This window comes from Neovison vison, chromosome 3, assembly GCF_020171115.1.
Source record: "Neovison vison isolate M4711 chromosome 3, ASM_NN_V1, whole genome shotgun sequence".
Lineage (NCBI taxonomy): Eukaryota > Metazoa > Chordata > Mammalia > Carnivora > Mustelidae > Neogale > Neogale vison.
Window position 1 is genome coordinate 59,441,672 of NC_058093.1, and position 18,530 is coordinate 59,460,201.

General features: G+C 37.6%; 1 protein-coding gene across 1 annotated transcript in view; it reads right to left on the reverse strand.

Annotated features, from left to right (window-relative positions):
- The window catches only part of LOC122902536 (fibroblast activation protein alpha), a 73,661-nt gene extending 69,631 nt beyond the window's left edge, over positions 1-4,030 (reverse strand). The window contains exons 1-2 of the mRNA XM_044242211.1: positions 3,852-4,030; positions 3,439-3,523 (exon numbers count right to left, since the gene is read on the reverse strand). Coding sequence (XP_044098146.1) covers positions 3,439-3,523; positions 3,852-3,857 — 91 coding nt within the window. The 5' untranslated portion in view covers positions 3,858-4,030. The remainder of the gene's footprint in view (positions 1-3,438; positions 3,524-3,851) is intronic.
- Between the last annotated feature and the right edge of the window lie 14,500 nt (positions 4,031-18,530).

Below are 18,530 nucleotides of genomic sequence, written 5' to 3' on the forward strand. Positions count from 1 at the left end.
ACTGCATTCCCTCTCTTCTTTTTCTTTCCTTCAGGTTTATCCTCTACCCCATCGCTGACTTCCTTTTTCTCTCTTGTTTTTGCATCAGAGCTGTTAGGATCCTATATGAGTGCCTTGCAAGCAAAAGTTTCTGAAAAATATTTGTTTTCGAGCCAAGAGGTGAGGGTTAGGAGCAGGAATGATACACGGGGGTAAGACTCCCTACTCTCAGACTTGAGAACATTGTTGAAATTGGAATACATGGCACAGGAAGGCCTACTTGCCATCTTTGTGTTACATGTATATTAGGATGAAGACCACAATAAAATTCTAGCTGTCATTATTTCAGCAACCACTTTATGTTAAATCATAAAAAATAACAGCTAATATTTATGGAGCATTTGCTTATCATCATGTGGGGAGCTCTGCACTCAGCAGAAGTCAAGGGGAAGGCTGTTCGTGCTTTTACATGTCCCTTCACACACAAATTTCACAAATTCCCATCCAGGAATTGAGAGACTATAAATTGTGAGGGAAGGCCATATAGAATTTACTTATGAAATTCTGGAACATCTATCACTTGCCAATGCCAATTTTTTGTGTGTTTGTGTTTATCTCATGAAATCCCTTAAAACAAGATCTGTGCATTTATTTCGGGGGTTGGCAAAAAATAAGGGGAAGGTGTGGAGGTTAGTTTCCATTCTTGGCCTGGTTGCATCTTCACAGGGGAAGTGGAGCGATGCTTTGGAAGACAAGAGAAAGTGAATAGAGGCAGAAGACTAGAAAAGACATCTGTGGAACAGGGGTAGACTGAAGTCAAGGGGATGGCCTGGGACTAAAGAGTAGAAACTCATATGTGCTTCCTGTTTGGTGAAAATAAAAATGGGAAATTTTGGAAGTTTCCAAAAACAGTTGTCCTTTATGTTTATTATTATGTGGATGATCTAAATGGATCTTTTTCATTTCACCACTATATTTTCCTATTTGTTCCTAAAATCCTGCCTAAATCCTCTACATTTCTTTTAGAACTGAGGCTGGTCTTCCTAGGACCTTCTCCCTGTGTGGAAAAGCCCATCTCTCACGTTCTTTCACCAGGACCTGGTGGGGAATGGCAGAAATCCTCTCTGGTGGTGATGACCATGCCTCCAGAGTGGGTTTTTAAACTTTCTTTTCACAAGGATATCTAGACCACTGCACCTTTCTTTCCCCAGCATCTGGCACAATGATGGGCAGGTCATTGGTGGGATTTACTTCACTAATAAATAAGTGAACCAAGTTTTCTTAAGTGAGTCCTTAGGTTTCTCAAAGGACGACTGTTCTTATGCTGGCGCAGAAATCCTGGGCTAAGAATATGAGGGCACCTAAGGCCAATGTGAGGTAATGGGATTTCTGAGGAAGTGTGAGAAGGCTAACTGGAAGCTTACTTGGCCTTGAATTCTCTGTTCCTCCTTCCCTTCTCCTGCCTTAGTACCTTAGATGCTGTTCTCACCAGGCGTTGGGCAGAGGTGAGAGGGAAGCTGCAAACCCGGGAAAGGAGTGGGGTGTGAAGACAGGAGGGAGGTCAGAAGATGCGCTTAGCAGCAGGGCTGCATGGACACAGACTTCTGGGAAGACCAGGACCATTTCAACCCTGGTCCTGCTCGGGAAATGGAGTGATGAATAGTCCTATGTACAAGTTATTCAAGTGGCATTCGAGAAGTTCTTCAACAAACACACAGAATGATACTATCGACAGAAAAGATACAGTTCTCAGCTTTTTAGTGATTTTTTTGTTGCTCAATGAGTACTAAAATTTCATATGAAGTTAATTTGATTATTTGACTCTTTCAGGAAATTACTTTTCTCTGAGAATAATCCTATTTGTTGAAACAGAAAATTATGTTACAAATGACAGGGACTTTATACTATATGTAATTTGTAACATGTATTATGTGTATAAGATACATGTATACACTTGGGAAGAAGGTAAGGATTGAGATTGTACATAATTACACAAATTTCCATGTGCTATATACTTATATACATTTTAGAAATATGTAACTATAGTATGTTTCTCATTTAAAATGATGGCTTGAACTCCAAAGTGCCCATTGCAATCCAATCTTGCCTGTCGACATGGGATAAACTTAAAATAATTTCCACACACTTTTATTCTCAGAACATTAATTTTTGAGGAGCGAAATTTCAAGTACTGGTGAATTTCTTCCCAAAGAGTTAATTTTGAATGGATTAGCATTCAATACAATTAGACTTAACCTACCACCTGACAGATACTCGTATGGTATGAGGGAAATATGGCCCTAAACCACTGAGGTGACACACTGCTCTGAAAACAATTTTAACTTGAAAAACCATGAAAAATATGGATGTACACACACACATCTCAGCAGCCTAAGAGTCCTTGAACACCAACAGAGAGCAGAAATAAGGACTAAAGATGAACACCGAAGGTATAAGAACACTGCTTGCATCTTATTAACTTCTCCATTTTGTAATTGTGTGAAAATCCCACTAGCATTTGAATTTTTCGAAATATTTTTCTATATTTCATTTTTTAAAGCAACAGATCATTTTTTAGCTAAAAGCTTACTATTGATCTTCCTTTACCATCAGTCTGTAACCAAAAATATTTCCCACCTTAGCTATCATAAGCCTTCAACATTTTATTACAAACTTTCCCTCTTTCCCTAGACCCCAAGGTACGAGAACTGTTTTTGTTATAATTTTTTCCTGTTTTAAAATTTGAGTTTCTCTTCATCAACTGTTTCCTAAGAACCTATTTCCCTAATATCACTGGATTATTTGTGGACAGAGTCTTAATTTAAATTCAAACTAGCACTAGTATCAGTTCATAGTATCCTCCAACTTACAGCAAATCAATGTTAACCTTCTGAAAGGATGCACTTATCAGTAAACATAATGCCTGCTTGATAATAGACTTCTAATCTGATCTATCATTGCTACTGCATCTAGAGCAACAATTTCACCTTTTCTGTAGCTACTCCTGGGATCTGTTTTTGCCACTGCCTCCGTACATGTTTGGAAAGTCTCCTAACACAAAACTCCATAGGTTCTGTTGTGACTTTTCTATTCTTACTTATTTTTACTTTCCATAAGGCAATCCAATAATGAAAAGCTATGTTAAAAATATTTTTTCTAAAGGCCTGTCCAAACTTGCAATTTAGCAGATATTGTGGGGGGTGTGGGGGTGATACGGAATAGTGCTTCGGTTTTTCTATTGCTGAAGTAATACTGGGAATCTCTTCCTACTCGTGCCTTAAATTCCTCAGTATTTCTGGTTGCTCAAGAACATATCTGTGAGCTTATATGTCTTCTTAGAAATAACAGACTTACTTTGGGAAATAAGCCCTTAGGAAATGGTCCATCACTTGTGACCATGCGTTAGTGCACTTTCGGAGCTATCCTAAGCAGGGAGAGCAAATCAGAGGAAATTCTTACCTCTTGAAGGACGCAAGACAATGCACATCACCAATAAAGCAAGCACGGCAGAGGTAGCAACTCCAAATACAATTTTTAACCATGTCTACATAAAATAGAGAAAATTGACATATACACAGTTTCTGTTAAATAGTAGAAATGGCAAGATTTTGTTTACACCTAAATCCTCTTCCTCCCTCCCCACAAAGCCTTTGATTGTTTTCCACTGATCTGGCTATAATTGCTGGAATTCTCCCAGCTCTGCAAGGACAAATGTTTCTACAGTATATTTAGAACAATCTCCCAACCCAACCCACTCCAGGAAGTACATACTTATGTACAAATCCTCACCTTCTAAACAATAGAAAACTGTGATCGAACTCAACTCAGCTGGCCCTCCTCCTTTAGCAATACCTGAGGCCGCATATACTAACCTTCATTTTTCCAGATGTTTTTAAAAGTTAGCTAATTCTGACTTCAGAGCGTGGGTCACTGGATCTGTGAAAACCGTTGAAAAGAAGCAAGTCGCTCTTCAGAGTTGGAAGCTGAAGCTAGGGCAAGGGTTTTTTTCTTTCCACGGACTTTTGAATACCGTGCCAAATTTCAAAAGATTTCTGTAAAATTAGAAACAGATTTTGGGGGCGTTCTTGGCCTTGAAATGAACTGTGAGTGGCTCAAGAGAGGTTTTATAGCCTTCTCATCCTTGTAAATTCTACACCAACATCTGCTTACGTTGACATACAGAGGTTTTAGTTTAGTTTAGTTTAGTTTTTTTTTTAACAAGTTCAGGTTTATGTTTCATTTTCTTCTAGAAATCACTCATGGATCACTTGGGCAAGCGATTGTATTATGTGTAACCTTTTTATTTGCAACCAAAAGAAGAACTTTAAATAGTATAGCTTCCAGGTATACACAATATACTTATATCTATTTTTTTAGCTGAGAAAGAAAATTAAAGCCAGATAAGATTTTATGAGACATACACCACATAACTGCACATTTTTCTTCCTCTGGGAGATTATGAGGTACTTGCGGACAGAAATGTTTTTCTTTCAGCACAATTTCTTTGTCCATATAGCACCATATGCACTTTCAGTAAATACAGAAGTTTAAAAATTCAACTGTCTAAACCCACGACTGCTTTACTTTAAAGAAATAAAATGCCATCTGGCGAAATTTAGTATGGGTTAGGTGTGTATGCACAGGCCAGAAAGATGGAAAGATCAGTAAGAATAATTTACCAGCAGACCTTTGGAAGAATGGAAATGGCTTTGCAAAAGTGATATTTTTGCTTCCATCTCAGAATATATTCTGAGAGAGAAGACCATTCAGTAATTATAAAACCTCTAAAACAAATAAAAAACCATTTGAAAACAGAAGTAAGTCTTAAATAAAATTTCCTTTTGGCTAAATCCATACAATTCCAAAGCAATTGGTCGACCTGACAGATCAGGAAAAAAATGGTTGACTGATTTTTTAAAAAATACATACATACAACAATTTCTTGGAGTATTCTGGCTAGTTTCAGTGAAAGACACTCAGATTCTGTGGTTCCACAGAAACACAATTGTTAACCCACTCTGCCTTTAGTTTTTCCACTAATGATTTTCTTTTCTGGAAGTTTGTGATGTTCTCAACCTGATGAAAACAAACTTCATGGTGACATTTCATGGTTTGTTCATGGAAGGTAATGAGGAAACAATACTGAAATCTGTTGCTGTTTGCTTTAATCAACTGGTCTGGCTACCATGGGAGGCTTTCTCCAGCAAACAGCAGGACAGTGGCTTGTGAACTTCCTTTCAGACATTCTCCAGACATCCCTCCCTGAATTCCAGTCTCATGAAAATTCTGTTGAGGAAAGTGAGTCATTAAGCACTTACTGGCAGAGAGATGTAACCACCCAGATGCTAGATGAGCCTTCTTCTTTGGCAGTTGATGGGACCAGCTCTTTACAAACTGAAGTAATGATTTAGAGTAATACCCATATTATGCTCCATACTTGCAGGCATGTCCGTTGATTGTGAGATCCTCAAATCAGAGATAAACGCCACCAGCTAGGTTCCAAATGAACAGCTCCCGTGTGGGTCCTCTCGATTGATTGCCTCCTTTGGAAAATTCACACAGCATGTTCTCAGAAGTTCTGTCCCAGCCTGCCAAAGCCCCAGAGTCCACAAGTACTTTTTAGTGTGTTATTTCCAAGACATCACATTCTGAAGAGTGACTGTAATAAACGATGAGGGTGTAATTAAAATGGATACTATTAGCTTTAGCAATTAAAAATGCACCGACATGTGTCTGGTCTGAGGACCATTTAGGATTGCAGCCAAGTGTGGGCGTCCACAAGAGACTCATTTCATGGGTTCTATAGAGAAACTGGGGTGCTTTAAGTGGAACAAACTTAAGTTGAAACTGTGAGTGTGTGGGGGAAATTTTGAGGCTGAAATGTTTACTTAGTTTTGTTTATTTTTTTCCTTGGAAGGTTGGTGATTCAAATTCAACTTCTGGAAAATTCAAACTGGTTTAAACTGTTTTTTAAAAAATGAGACTGACTACAGAAGTAAAGACGTCAAGAGTTTTTGCATGTGATTCCATGGGTTAGGGACATGTTGCTTTAATAGAGCTTCACATGCCCATCCCTCTGAGATACTGTGTAAGTGTTCTAGCTTTCATCCAAACAGAAACTCCTACAAAAATTTGGATCCTTTTAATATTACAACATCTTTACTGGCTTTTTTTTCTCTCGGAGTGAATATGAAAATGCTTATGCTAACATTTTTTTTTTAAAATATTAAGGAAGCTGACTCCCATTCTTATTGTAAGCGAATCAACATCCAATCAGTATGTTTGTCAGGAAAACACATATGCATACCCTCAGCCTGTGTCTTCAGGGAGCTTACTTTCTAGCACAGGCAGGATAGGCAAATTCGTACGTTTGTTTCTTTTCCCTTTCTGAAACTCTGGCTGAGAATGAGCCTTGGGCTGTGTTCGTGCTTAGTTGGAAGAGACTCGTGATGGGCTGTTAGGTCAGCATGGACCCAGGAGGAGAGTCACGAAGTCCACATACCATGTTTGTAAGCCATAGAGTAGGTCTAGTTTTGGTCAGGACTGGGACTTTTTTCAGAAAGTGACTCTGGATCTATTCAAAAGCAACAAAAATGGAAAGTATGACTTCGGCCTGTAAAAACGTAAGAGCGAGAATTAGGATGGTAGACTCTCAACTGAGCTTCTCCCAAAGATGGGCCTTCTAAGGCTTAATTTGGATTATGACTACATTCTGGTAAGCCCACTGGGAAAGTTAACTATAACATAAATCTTTAGCTTGCTAAGACAGATTTCTAGAACTATTTAGCAATAGCCATTGTGTGTCTGCCAAAAATGAGTTTGATTTAGATGTTTTCCTAGAAAACACATCCAGTGATATACTCACAGAGAGTGAATGGGGTAAGACCATGCTGAAGGCATAAATAGGGTTGCTGTCTTTTTACTTGAGGGTAGGGGAATAAAAAAAGAGACATACATTTTTGAACCAACAATCTAAGACTAAGATTATTTAAGGACAAGTGGTAAGTAAGGGGTATGAGGATGAGGGCAAGAGTGGTGCCAACATAAGCCTTGATTTGTATAAAATGAGAATTTTCTCTTGAAAAAGCCATGTTGTGCCCATCTGATTCCTTAGACTCAATAAATATTTCCAGTTCAGTGGTATATACAAAGACTTTTAATACATTATTTCATTTAACTCATAACCAAAACTCATTCTACTGATCAGGAAATGGAGCCCAGTAAAATTAGATAACTTGCCCAAGATTCCAGTAGGACCCAAAGCTAGCGTACCATATTGTTTCTCTGTCGATTGATTCAATAGTAATAAATAGTAATAAATATTTTTATTTATTACTCCTGAAGCTGATTCAATAGTAATAAATATTTTTTAATTTAATTGACATCTCACTGATTTTCTATTCAGATATATTTTAAAGGTATGATGGTAGAATCGTTATCATTAAAATATACACAATCTTCACATCTTCAGAGAATGTTGTTTTACATGTCTTAACACAGTCTTACTCTACAAGGATCGTGTCCACAATATTAATTTGGTTAGAGTTCTGTTATGGTGGGGGTCTGGTAATCAGAGCAATAATTATACATTGCCTGGGGTTAAAAGTTCTGCCTTCAAGGACTTGTTTAAATTAAGGGAGTAAGCAGAATGCCATCCTCAAAAAGATTTTGAGATCCAAGCTAAATGATTCCTGAGATCTTCAAAGCTCATAACTATCACATAACTATAGATCTGAAAGAAGTGGCAAAATGGCATCAATGAGAATTGACAGAGTTTAAATCACATTTTGAATCTGGTCTATTTCCTAAAACCACAATTGTTATGTAAGGGAGAATATGAGTCAACATGCCTCCGAGTTTGTAATTGGTACCTACTACCTTAATAGGTGTTATAATTAGATGTCAGTTGTTCTAAATATAATAATTAGGGCAGGTTATCCTTGCATGCGCAGAGAGTGAGCAATGAAAGTTCGATTAGAGAAAAAAAATTAGAGAAATAATCCGTTTCTTTAGGTGCCTTGATGTAGCTTAAAAATGTAAATATTACATCTTCTTAGAAATGCTGATCAAGAAAGACTGATTAAATGGTATAAATTGTGTAAGCATTTTATGTATGCTAATATAACTTATTAAAGCACACTGGTATTTCATTAATATTTTTAAATTAGAGAGTATTATTGCTACTGACTAATGTTTATTGAATATTTTATTGAGCCTGACTCTTCTCTAAGCACTTTATGTGTAACTGTCTCATCTCATCCTCAGAACATTAGGATTAACATTACTCTCACTTTAAAGATGAGGACATGGATGCACAGAAAATTTAAGTAACTTCTTCAAAGTCACACAGCTTATGACTCGTGCTCATAAATCATGTGGGTTGTAGAGAAGGGACATGAACCCAGAAGGTCTTATTCTATAAGATAATTTGATTGGTTCATGTTTAAGGTTCTGACAGGAGAGTATATATAGGCAGAGTGATGGGTTGTGTAACTGAAGCTAGATCTAAGAGGAGGTGAAAGAGAGGGAAGAAATTAAATGGGCTAACAAGCAACATGTCTTGATGAGGCCAAAAGTAAGTGTTGTAGTAGTAACTGAGTGATAGAGCAGGAATGGAAAAAAGTTGTTACCAGAAAGCAGCATGTTTCTATTTCAGATTTCAGTCCAAGGTGCAGACAAAGCTTTGTATCCTTGTGCAGATACAGAGGTGGGTAGCTGAGGTAGACGAAAGGAGTGAAAATAACTAGAGATGCAGTTGGCAGAAGAGTGATAGGATATGGTGTCATTTGGGAGGTCTGTCTGGGCATTTAAATCACCTTGAATTATGGTAATATTTGGGAAGAGAGGAGAAATACCCTGAGTCACATTCTAAATGTTTTACACAAAAGTTGAAGAAATTTCCAGTTCAAGATGGTACACTGAACATATACATCAATTTATTTGCCTCTGAAACCCTGTTAGACTGATTAAAAAGGCAGGAAAGGATAAGACATGCAACAATGGAGGAAATGGAGTGTGTCATCAGCAGATGAAGCAGAAAAGAAATAGTGATGGCCTGGAACACACCTAGAAATGAACTTCCATGAAACAGTTCCAGAACTGAGATAGCATTCACTACTCATGGCAGGAGAGAGAAATGAGGTTGCAATGAAGGGAAATAACTAGTTGGACATCCATACACAGACTCCTTTACCTGTAGATGCAGAACAACTCTTCAGCTGAGCATTTATTCCAGGAAAAAAAAAATAGGAGATTTCATTTTAAGTCATATTAAACTTTTACTGGAGGGTACCACAGGTGGCTAGCTAGAAGTCAGTGCAACAGAATCAATTCAGTCCTCCAGCTTATTGGCATCCTGACCTCTTGCCCTCAAACAAAACCCTCAGCTAACAAGCCTGGCCTGCATAGTAGGTCTCCCCATTCTTACAAAAACCACAAAGTAGTAGGCAGGAATAATATCTTAAAAGAAGAAGAAGGAGAAGAGGAAGGAGGAGAAGGAGAAGAAGAATCAAACACCTAAAACATGAAAGAAAAAGTGAAAACATTAAGAAAAATAAAAAGGGGGGAAAAGTCAAGGAAAATAGAAAATGTGACATGGAGATAATTCTGAAAACAGAAGACAAAGAAGATTGAATTCGGGGTGCCTGGGTGGCTCAGTGGGTTAAATCCTCTGCCTTCGGCTCAGGTCCTGGTCTCAGGCTCCTGGGATCGAGCCCAGCATCCAGCTCTCTGCTCGACGAGGAGACTGCTTCCTCCTTTCTCTCTGCCTGCCTCTCTGCCTGCTTGTGATCTCTGTCTGTCAAATAAATAAATAAAATCTTTTAAAAAAGAAGAAGAAGAAGAAGAAGAGGAAGATTGAATTCAGCAATTGCACTTTCGGCCACATATCCAAAGGTAATGAACACAGGATATCAAAGAGATATCCGTGCCCCCCCGTCCCTGTGTTCACTGTAGCCTTATTTACAATAACTAAGATATGGAAACAATCTAAGTGTTCATTCACAGACTAATGGTTAAGGAATTGTGGCATATATGTACAGCAGAATATTATTCAACAATAAGAAAGAAGGAATCTTGCCATGTGCAAAAGTATGGACCTGGAGGGAATTATGCTAAGTGAGACAAGCCAGATAGAGAAGGGCAGATACTGCATGCTATCACTTATATGTGGAAGCTAAAAGGAAAAAAAAAAAAAAGAGGGAAAAAAGTCGAATTCCTAGAAACAGAGTAGAAAAATGGTTGCTGGAAGAAATAGGGAGAGTTTGGTAATGAATACAAACTTCCAGCTATAAGCTAAATAAGTTCTGAGGATCTATGTAAATCATAGTGACTATAGTTGGTCATACTGTGTTGTATAATTGAAATTTGCTTAGAATAGAACTTAAATGTTCTCAAACACACACAAAATGATAAATATATGAGGTGATGGATGTATTAATTAACTAGATAGGAGGAATCCTTCCACAATGTCTTTGTATATCAAATTGCCACGATGTACACTTTAATAGTCTCACAATTTAACTTGTCAATTATACCTCAATAAAGCTGAAATGAAAAACAAAAAAATTTAAAAAGCTTGAATTCATATCTTCAGTGAGATATGAATTTTGTGAAAAGTAGCATTCAAACAAACTCTTACATAATAAAAAAATATGATCACCAAGTTAGAAAAAAAACTCATTATAAGTTTTGGGAAATAAAACTGAGGAAATCTCTCTGAACAGAAATACAAGATGAATAATATGATGAAGAGGATAAAAGACAAAGAATATAAACCCAGCCAGTTCAGTATCCAATTGGTAGGAGTTTGAGGAAAAAGGTCAAATAAAGCAGAGGAATAAGGGTTATACAGAATAAATACAAGAGAATTTCCCAATGCTGAAGAAGAAAACATGTCTTTAGGGCCCACAAAATGCCCAGAACAAAACATGAGAAAAGACTCACACCTAGACACATAATTGTGAAATTCCAGAATATTAATTTCAGAAAGAAAATTCTGAATTCTTTTAGAGAGAAAAACAAGTCTTCTGCAAAAGAATCAAGAATTGGCTGACGGCAAACATCTCCCAAACTAGATGCTGCAAAATGAAAGAAATGAACTCTGCTGTTTTCAGAGTTCTGAAAGAAAATGTTCATCAAGCTGGAATCTACTTAGGGAAGAAACCAGTCAAACATGAGGATAAAATAAATATATTTTCAGATGAGTGGGGACTCAGAAAGTTTACAGCCCAAATATTCTTTCTTAGAAAGAAACTTGAGGGTATATTTCAGCAAAATGAGGGAGTGAAGTATTACAGTTACCATGCAGAGAACGAAGCTGAACTGAGAAATGGAGAATCGGGTCTTTGGAAACCAAATGCTAACAGTGCATGAGCTCCTGTCTCTTGCCATTTCTTAAGTCAGATCTATTCTTTTGAGTAACTCTTTTCTTTTTCTAAGTTGGAGTTGTTTTTCATGCCACTTATAAACAAGAGTCCCAATAGTCACATAACAGATGGAGGCGGTTGATGGAATGTAAAAGTAGAATCTTAAGAACATTCTCTACTGATCCACATAAAAAGTACTATTGGACTCATACAGGATGAAACGTAATCCTGCCCAACTACTTAGCTCAAAAGCAGTACATACATATTCACAATAACTTGAGTGTTTTGGGTTTTAAATTTTTATAATTCACTATGGACAAATCATGAAAGCTTTTTTGTAGTGAGAAATTATCAATCAAAATTATTTATTATTGAACAGTATTGAATTTACATACACTAGAAGTTGGAAAGTGGAAAAGGGTGAAGAAACACAAAGAGAAGGGCAGGGAAACTTCCGCCCTCATCTCACAAAGCAAGCAGTTGAGAGATCTCATCTTGGATGACCAGAATAAGAATTGTAGTACACATAACAGGTTTTGCCGTGTACCTCCAAATAGTATTAGGACACATTGTAGGAGAGGAATATTTACAGTAGTAGAAATATAGAGCCATACGATTTTTCATATAATTTCAGAAGTTTAAGAAATATGTCTGTGAATTCATAGGATGGATACTAGCAGGTCTACTCCACTAAATAGTCTGATATAGTGGGTGACATCTGTTCTCAGTATCTTCCCCCCTTTTTTGGAACATTTGTTCCCTGGCATAATAGAAAAAAATGGGTAAAGGGCAAAAATAGTTTTTTTATACAGATTATAAAAATGTAAAACAAATATTATTAGAAATTTATAAAGTAGGGGCTGTTGGTGACTCAATCGGTTAAGACTTGACATTTTTTTTTTTTAAAGGCTTTTGGTGTCTTTATTTTCTTTGTTTTCTGATTTTTTTTCTTTTTCTTTTTTCTTTTTTTATTCCTTTTCTTTTTGCTATGTAAGGACTTCAACTCCTGATTTTGGCTTGGGTCATGATTTTGGGGCCCTGGGACTGAACCCCGTTCAGGCTCCATGCTCAGTGTGGAAGTCTGCTTGTCTCTCTCCCTCTGCTCCTCCTCACTCTCTCACATAAGTAAATAAATAAATCACATCTTAAAAAAAGAAATTTGTAAAATAATATAAAATTTTATTAGATATCAAAGAAATGCAAAATAAAATTAAAAAATGGGATATTTTTCATTTAATGGATTGGCGAGGATTTAAAAATGGCAGCACGGCCTCTCCCAATTGTCTGATAGTAGAAGAAATTTCATAAACTTTCTGGAGTGCTGTTGAGGAGTAAATATCAAAAATATGCATTCCCTTTGGGATAGTGATTCTATTTCTGGTAACGTACTTTAAAGAGGACATTAGATAAGTGTATGAAGTTGCAAATACAAGACTATTGCTGAAACTTAGTTGACAATATTGAGAAACTGAAAATGATCTACAAACCTGTCCAAAGGGAATTAGACAAAGCCATATGGAACATATCAAGATAAATGATGTAGGTCTACATTTATTGACTTGGAAAGCATTGACAATCCATTGTTTAATATATATGGTATAATCTCATTTTCATGAAGAAGAGACAGGAAGATTATGTAGGTTTATACATAATAGAAATTCTGGAAATACATGCTTCAGAGCATTGGGCTCCCCAGTGGGGTGTGGTGAACATAGTCTTTCCTGGAAGCAGGAAAGGAGAGCATTATCTATAACATATTTATAAAAGTAATAAAAGCCACTAAAATCGGTCTGCTTTTTTATTGCCACTGTGTCCAGTAATTCTAAACAATTTGAGTGATAAAATATTCCTTCATCCTGAAGCAGACCGCTGCACTTCCAGTATACCCCATACTTGGTATGCCATTCCATCATGAGACTGTGAGAGACCTGAGCTAAAATCAAGAGTAGGAGGTTTAACCTACTGAGTGCCCAGGCATCCCAGATTTTAAAAACAGTGAAGGAGCTGGAAGTGGATACAGAACTCTCAGTAGAACACCTCATGTCACATCATTCAGGAACTTACCTACTGCTATCATGAGTAAGACCAGTTCTTTTAGGTTTTCAAGAGATAAATCTTATGTTATCACAAAAAAATCACTGGCCTTGACCTTGATCTATAAAGTCTTAAACCTACACATAAATTTTTTTATGTGTCTAGTAGATGGTATCAGGAAGGATGATAGCAGTGATTTATGGATGAGAAAATAGGAAAGACATTACCAACAGGGACTGAAGTTCCCATTCAACTGTTTTCTTCTCAATGAGTGTGAATCACTCATTCAGAATTGACTCCCCTCAATCTGCAGGTGTTTTTTAGTTTACCTGTCTTTTTTCCCATAGATTTTCTACTTTCCAATATCCTATAGCCTGGATATATGTGTGTATTATTTCTACTGTTTATTCCTCTTTCACGTACAATAGCTCCATTTTGGTTTATTTCACTAATTTATCTTAAGGATATAGGAGCAATTCTTTGGAAAAAATAGTGCTTAAAAATATTGCTGTCTAAATGAATGAATGAATGAATGAATGAATGGTAGATACAGATGATATGGAGCTCACCTACTGCTCATAGTGGGTCCAGGCTAGATAATGCTCAAGGAGAACATCTCCAGGTGTGACCAGTAAAGGGTCAAGCTCATTATTGCTAAACAATCGGATATTAACCATTGTTATTTAACAATGGTCATTTAATCCTTGTGCTACTGCTTAAGCGTGCCTTTCAGTTATGGTCATTATAACATGGAGAATTAGTAATAGGAGACTTTACTGCAGCAATTCAGTCATTTTTTCCTGAGAAATGAGGAAAGATTACTGGCTCTTTATGAGAAGTATCTGTTTTATGGATTAGTAAAGTGGAAATTAGTACAACTCCATGTCTACTTCTTTTTGACATTCTAGTTAGTGAAATTTCAAAGAACATGTAATCTACTCAGCACTGCATTCCACTCTGATAATTTTTCCAGTAACTTGTAGTTTAACACACACACACACACACACACACACGTCCATGCCAGAATTGTTGGCCTATATTTTGACAAGTGATTTGCCATGTTCTCGGTGAACGGTTTGCCATCACAAAATTTGAATGGCAAAGCTAAACTGATGTAGGCAAGGAGTTGTACAGGTGCCTGTGGACTCTGAAAAGTCTGGGGAGCTGTCTGGACCCTCAGATGTCTCCTCATCCAGGTTCACACTGATGAACCATCACAGACGAGGGAGCTGTAAAGAAGGATGAAGGGAGAGTGGGCAAGAGAAAGGAAGAGCACAAGAGGTTGGATTCTATGGAAACCACAAAAGCTATTCAGGCATTAATTTATTGTCCCACAACATGAGGCCACAAAAACTGCTTATAGTGAGGCATGAGCTCAAACACATAATTTCTCTCCTGATGAATACCGAAGTCTATGATACCGAGGTAGGCTCTTTTATTCTTCAGTAACCTTATTCTTACTGTCGCAGGAAAAAGGAGCAACATTCCCTTCGCCCATGTAAACCTCCATCTACTAACGGAAGGCAAAAGAAAAGCCCCTTTGCTGAATGCAGGGGTCATGCTTGACTGCAAGGAGGCTTGCTCTAGTTTTGCTTTTAATTAACTAAGAGAAATAGCCGATGTGTATTATTATATACTCTCAAATGGATTTTCAGGGCCTGAAATACTGCTTATACCAGAATCTTCTTACCACTGTGATTCTCACAATTTGTCTTTCACTAAATGTGACGTCCCTTCTTTGAAAAACCTCTAGTTTTCTAGTTTTCTATACTCAATACACAGACCTCTCGGTACTGTGTATTGAGTATCACCATAGTGTCAAAACTAATATTTCACTGTAACACAGAAACTTCCATGGCTTTAGTATTTCTAACATAGCTATATCTTAGTTATAGACACAATAAAAATACTCGAGAGAAAAACATATTTTCTAGGATACTTTAGGAGAATACCCATCTGCTCTACAATTCTTTTCTACCACCCCTCTGAATTTTACCAAGACCAAAGAGGCAGCATGATTTTTGAAGAAAAGAAATATTGCCTATCTTTTGTAATATTTTATCTAACCTTCTAACTTGAATTTACAGGAAAGTTGTTCTGGAAACAGTTTTTCTGGAACACAAAGCATTTTAATCATTATATTGCTACAGTCTGTGTAACAATTAACTAGTAGAATACTTCATTTATCAAACAAGTCACAAGAAAATTCATGAAGAGACCAAATGAGATGGAGAATCAATGTCTCCTAACTTTCAATTCACATCTAAGAACTTATGACCCCATCTTATTCATGGGACTTACAATGTAAGGGAAATAATGGGAATGACGGCTTCCTTCTTCCACATTTGTGGGATATAATGGTCTTACCTATAACAATAATCAACTCATTATGATTTTAAGGTCTAGAAAAGAACCATCAGCCATACTGTACAGAATGCTTTGTCATTAAACTAATGAATGAATAAGCGTGTGTGTGTGTGTGTGTGTGTGTGTGTGAAAGACAGAGATGTGAAGTCATCAAAGAAGGCTGAAGCAGAAATAGTAAAAACCAACATCCCCCAGGAAAATAATCTCAAGTACTTGAGAATCAAAGATCTTAAGGTGGTAGACAAATTTTAAGATGAGGGGGAATCTAGATTTCTCTCTTCAACAGGATTGATTTTCCCCTTCTTACGTTTCAACCCAATGAGGATTAATCCCATTTTTTACCATACCTTTTACTCAGTTGTCAGTTTTATCTCTGTGTAAGACGTGATATGGGAAAAGAAAGATAATGAGACTGAACAGACATGAAAGAGAGGGTCAGAGAGAGCTCTGGCCTTGTTCACATGTGGGGAGGTAGATTTATAATGCACAGAAATGAACCACTGACTCCTGCTTTTCCCTCTTCTCCCTTCAAACAATGTCTATAATTTTGCTTTTGTAGAAGAGAAGCTACTTTATATTCTTTCTTGATGGAAACAGGTCTTAAGGTAGAGAGATGCAAGCAAGGTTTAGTTTGTGGATGGGGTTGGGGGTGGAGAGAGGTTACTCTCAAGAGACAACACCTGTAGGGAGGGGAAGAAGGCAGGATGGGGCGAAGAGAGACACTGAGCTGTGGAACTATTGCAAGGGAAGCCTAGTCTACGCGGGAGTTGAGATGGCCCTTCAGAGTTTTTCCAAGTGGAGTTAAGGGGGACAGGCTTGTGTCTCCTCATCGGTCTGTGATTTGGCTTCAGGCCACTGCCAAGAAGACATAATCCTTGGGAAGGCAGCTCCCCATAGCTTACGGTAATACCTAGGGAGGGAGGCAGCCATATTCCCAAGCCCAGGGGGATGAGTGCCCTGGCCCTGAAGAGGGGATCTGGGCAGAGAACCATGTGTTTATTATGTATTTATTATGTTCTCTCACAAGTAATTGTTTTCATCAGATAGAAAGATAGGCATGGCTGCAGAGATAAGAAGACATTGGAGAATTAAGAGAAAATAAGAGAATTCAAAGTTAGCTAGTAACTTGCAAGAAGAAATTGGAATTTCATGTTTAAGTGGCATTTTTCTTTACATCTGTCTTAAAAAGTAATTAGAATTGCTCTATTCATTACGGTGCCTACTGACCACGTGTCTATTGAGCACTTGAAAACATAGCAAGTCCAAATTGAGATGTGCTAAAAGCCTAAGATACACACCGAATTTGGGGAGGCTTGATAGGAAAAAAGATAGGAAATATCTTATCAGCAATTTTTATATTGGTGACATGTCAATGTAATACTTTAACTGTATTGGGTTAAGATATGTTGTTAAAATTAATTTCATCTGTTTCTTTCAACTTTCTTAACGTAACTATTGGCAAACTTTAAATTAGTTATGTGTTTTGCCTATCTTGTATTGCACAGAGCTGGTCTAGACTACTCTTCAAGTCTGACAGAGGGGTCATTATCTCAGGCCGCAGCCTAAGGCAGAGTATTATCGGAAACGGCCACAGAATGATGAGTTCAGAAACCTCCGCATTCTCAGAAACTCACTTCCCTGGCCTTTCTAGAATGGCCAATGCTAAAGCACCTTATTTAATTCTTGAGAGGCCAAGATAACACCTGGGTCTATAACCAGCTCGTCCCCATTGGTAGAGTGAGAATCGATCAAGGAAGTAGCCATCCTTCTTGAGAACCAGGGCCTCTGGGAGGTAAAAAGTGCTTGCTTTACTCACAAAGGGGAGATTCTGACTCATTTTAAACTGTTTCTTCAGGACACGGAATGGTATCCACCACAACTCAGTGATTAATGTGGGTGGATTAGAAAACAGCTGGAGCCCCGGCAGCCAGGTCTTGGGCGCAGTAAAATAGTCCCTCCATTTGCCGGGAATATGACCCGCATGCGGCACTAGATGACGATCAAGCAGAAGCATGAGTCATAATGAAAGCACAAAGAAGGTAACATAAAGAAATTACTTGTAATTTGTTTCTATCACCAACTGTGCTGTACTTTTTTATTTGTTCTGTTTATTGCCATCAGTTCCATACCAGCCACGATTTTTTCAGCTCGTGATTTTATTTCAACATCATCCAGCTTCGCTCATTGCTTCCACTCGCACTGCCAGTAACCAAGGCCAGATGTTCATCACCTCAGACTCAAAGGCTCCAGCTTCCTCCCAGTTTTTCTCTCTTTAATAGGATTTAGCGTGGTAGCCCTTTGCAGATCTTCTCTTCTACAACATATTGCTCTACTGCTCAAATATTTAGAATGACTTCATATTGGTTACCCAGTCAAGCCCAGATTCACTTTGGTATTCCGATAGATGTACAAAACATGTTCGTTTTTCTTCTTCCTTCTTCTTTATTACCTGCACTTAAAATGCACTTCCTACTCTTCTTCCCTTTGAAATTATTTTGACAGCTGCCTGGGTGGCTCAGTTGGTAAACCTCTGCCTTTGGCTCAGGTCATAATCCTGGAGTCCTGGAATGGAGCCCTGCATGGGGCTCCCTGCTCACCTGAGAGCCTACTTCTTCCTCTCCCTCTGCCACTCCCCTGCTTGTTCTCTCCCCCCCACCCCCCGTCAACTAAATAAATAAAATCTTTTTAAAAATGGAATTATTATGAAATATGAACATCAAATATATATAAGGATTTATTCAAATTCCTTACTCACTCTAATTTAGAATTTCTTCTCCGTTGATC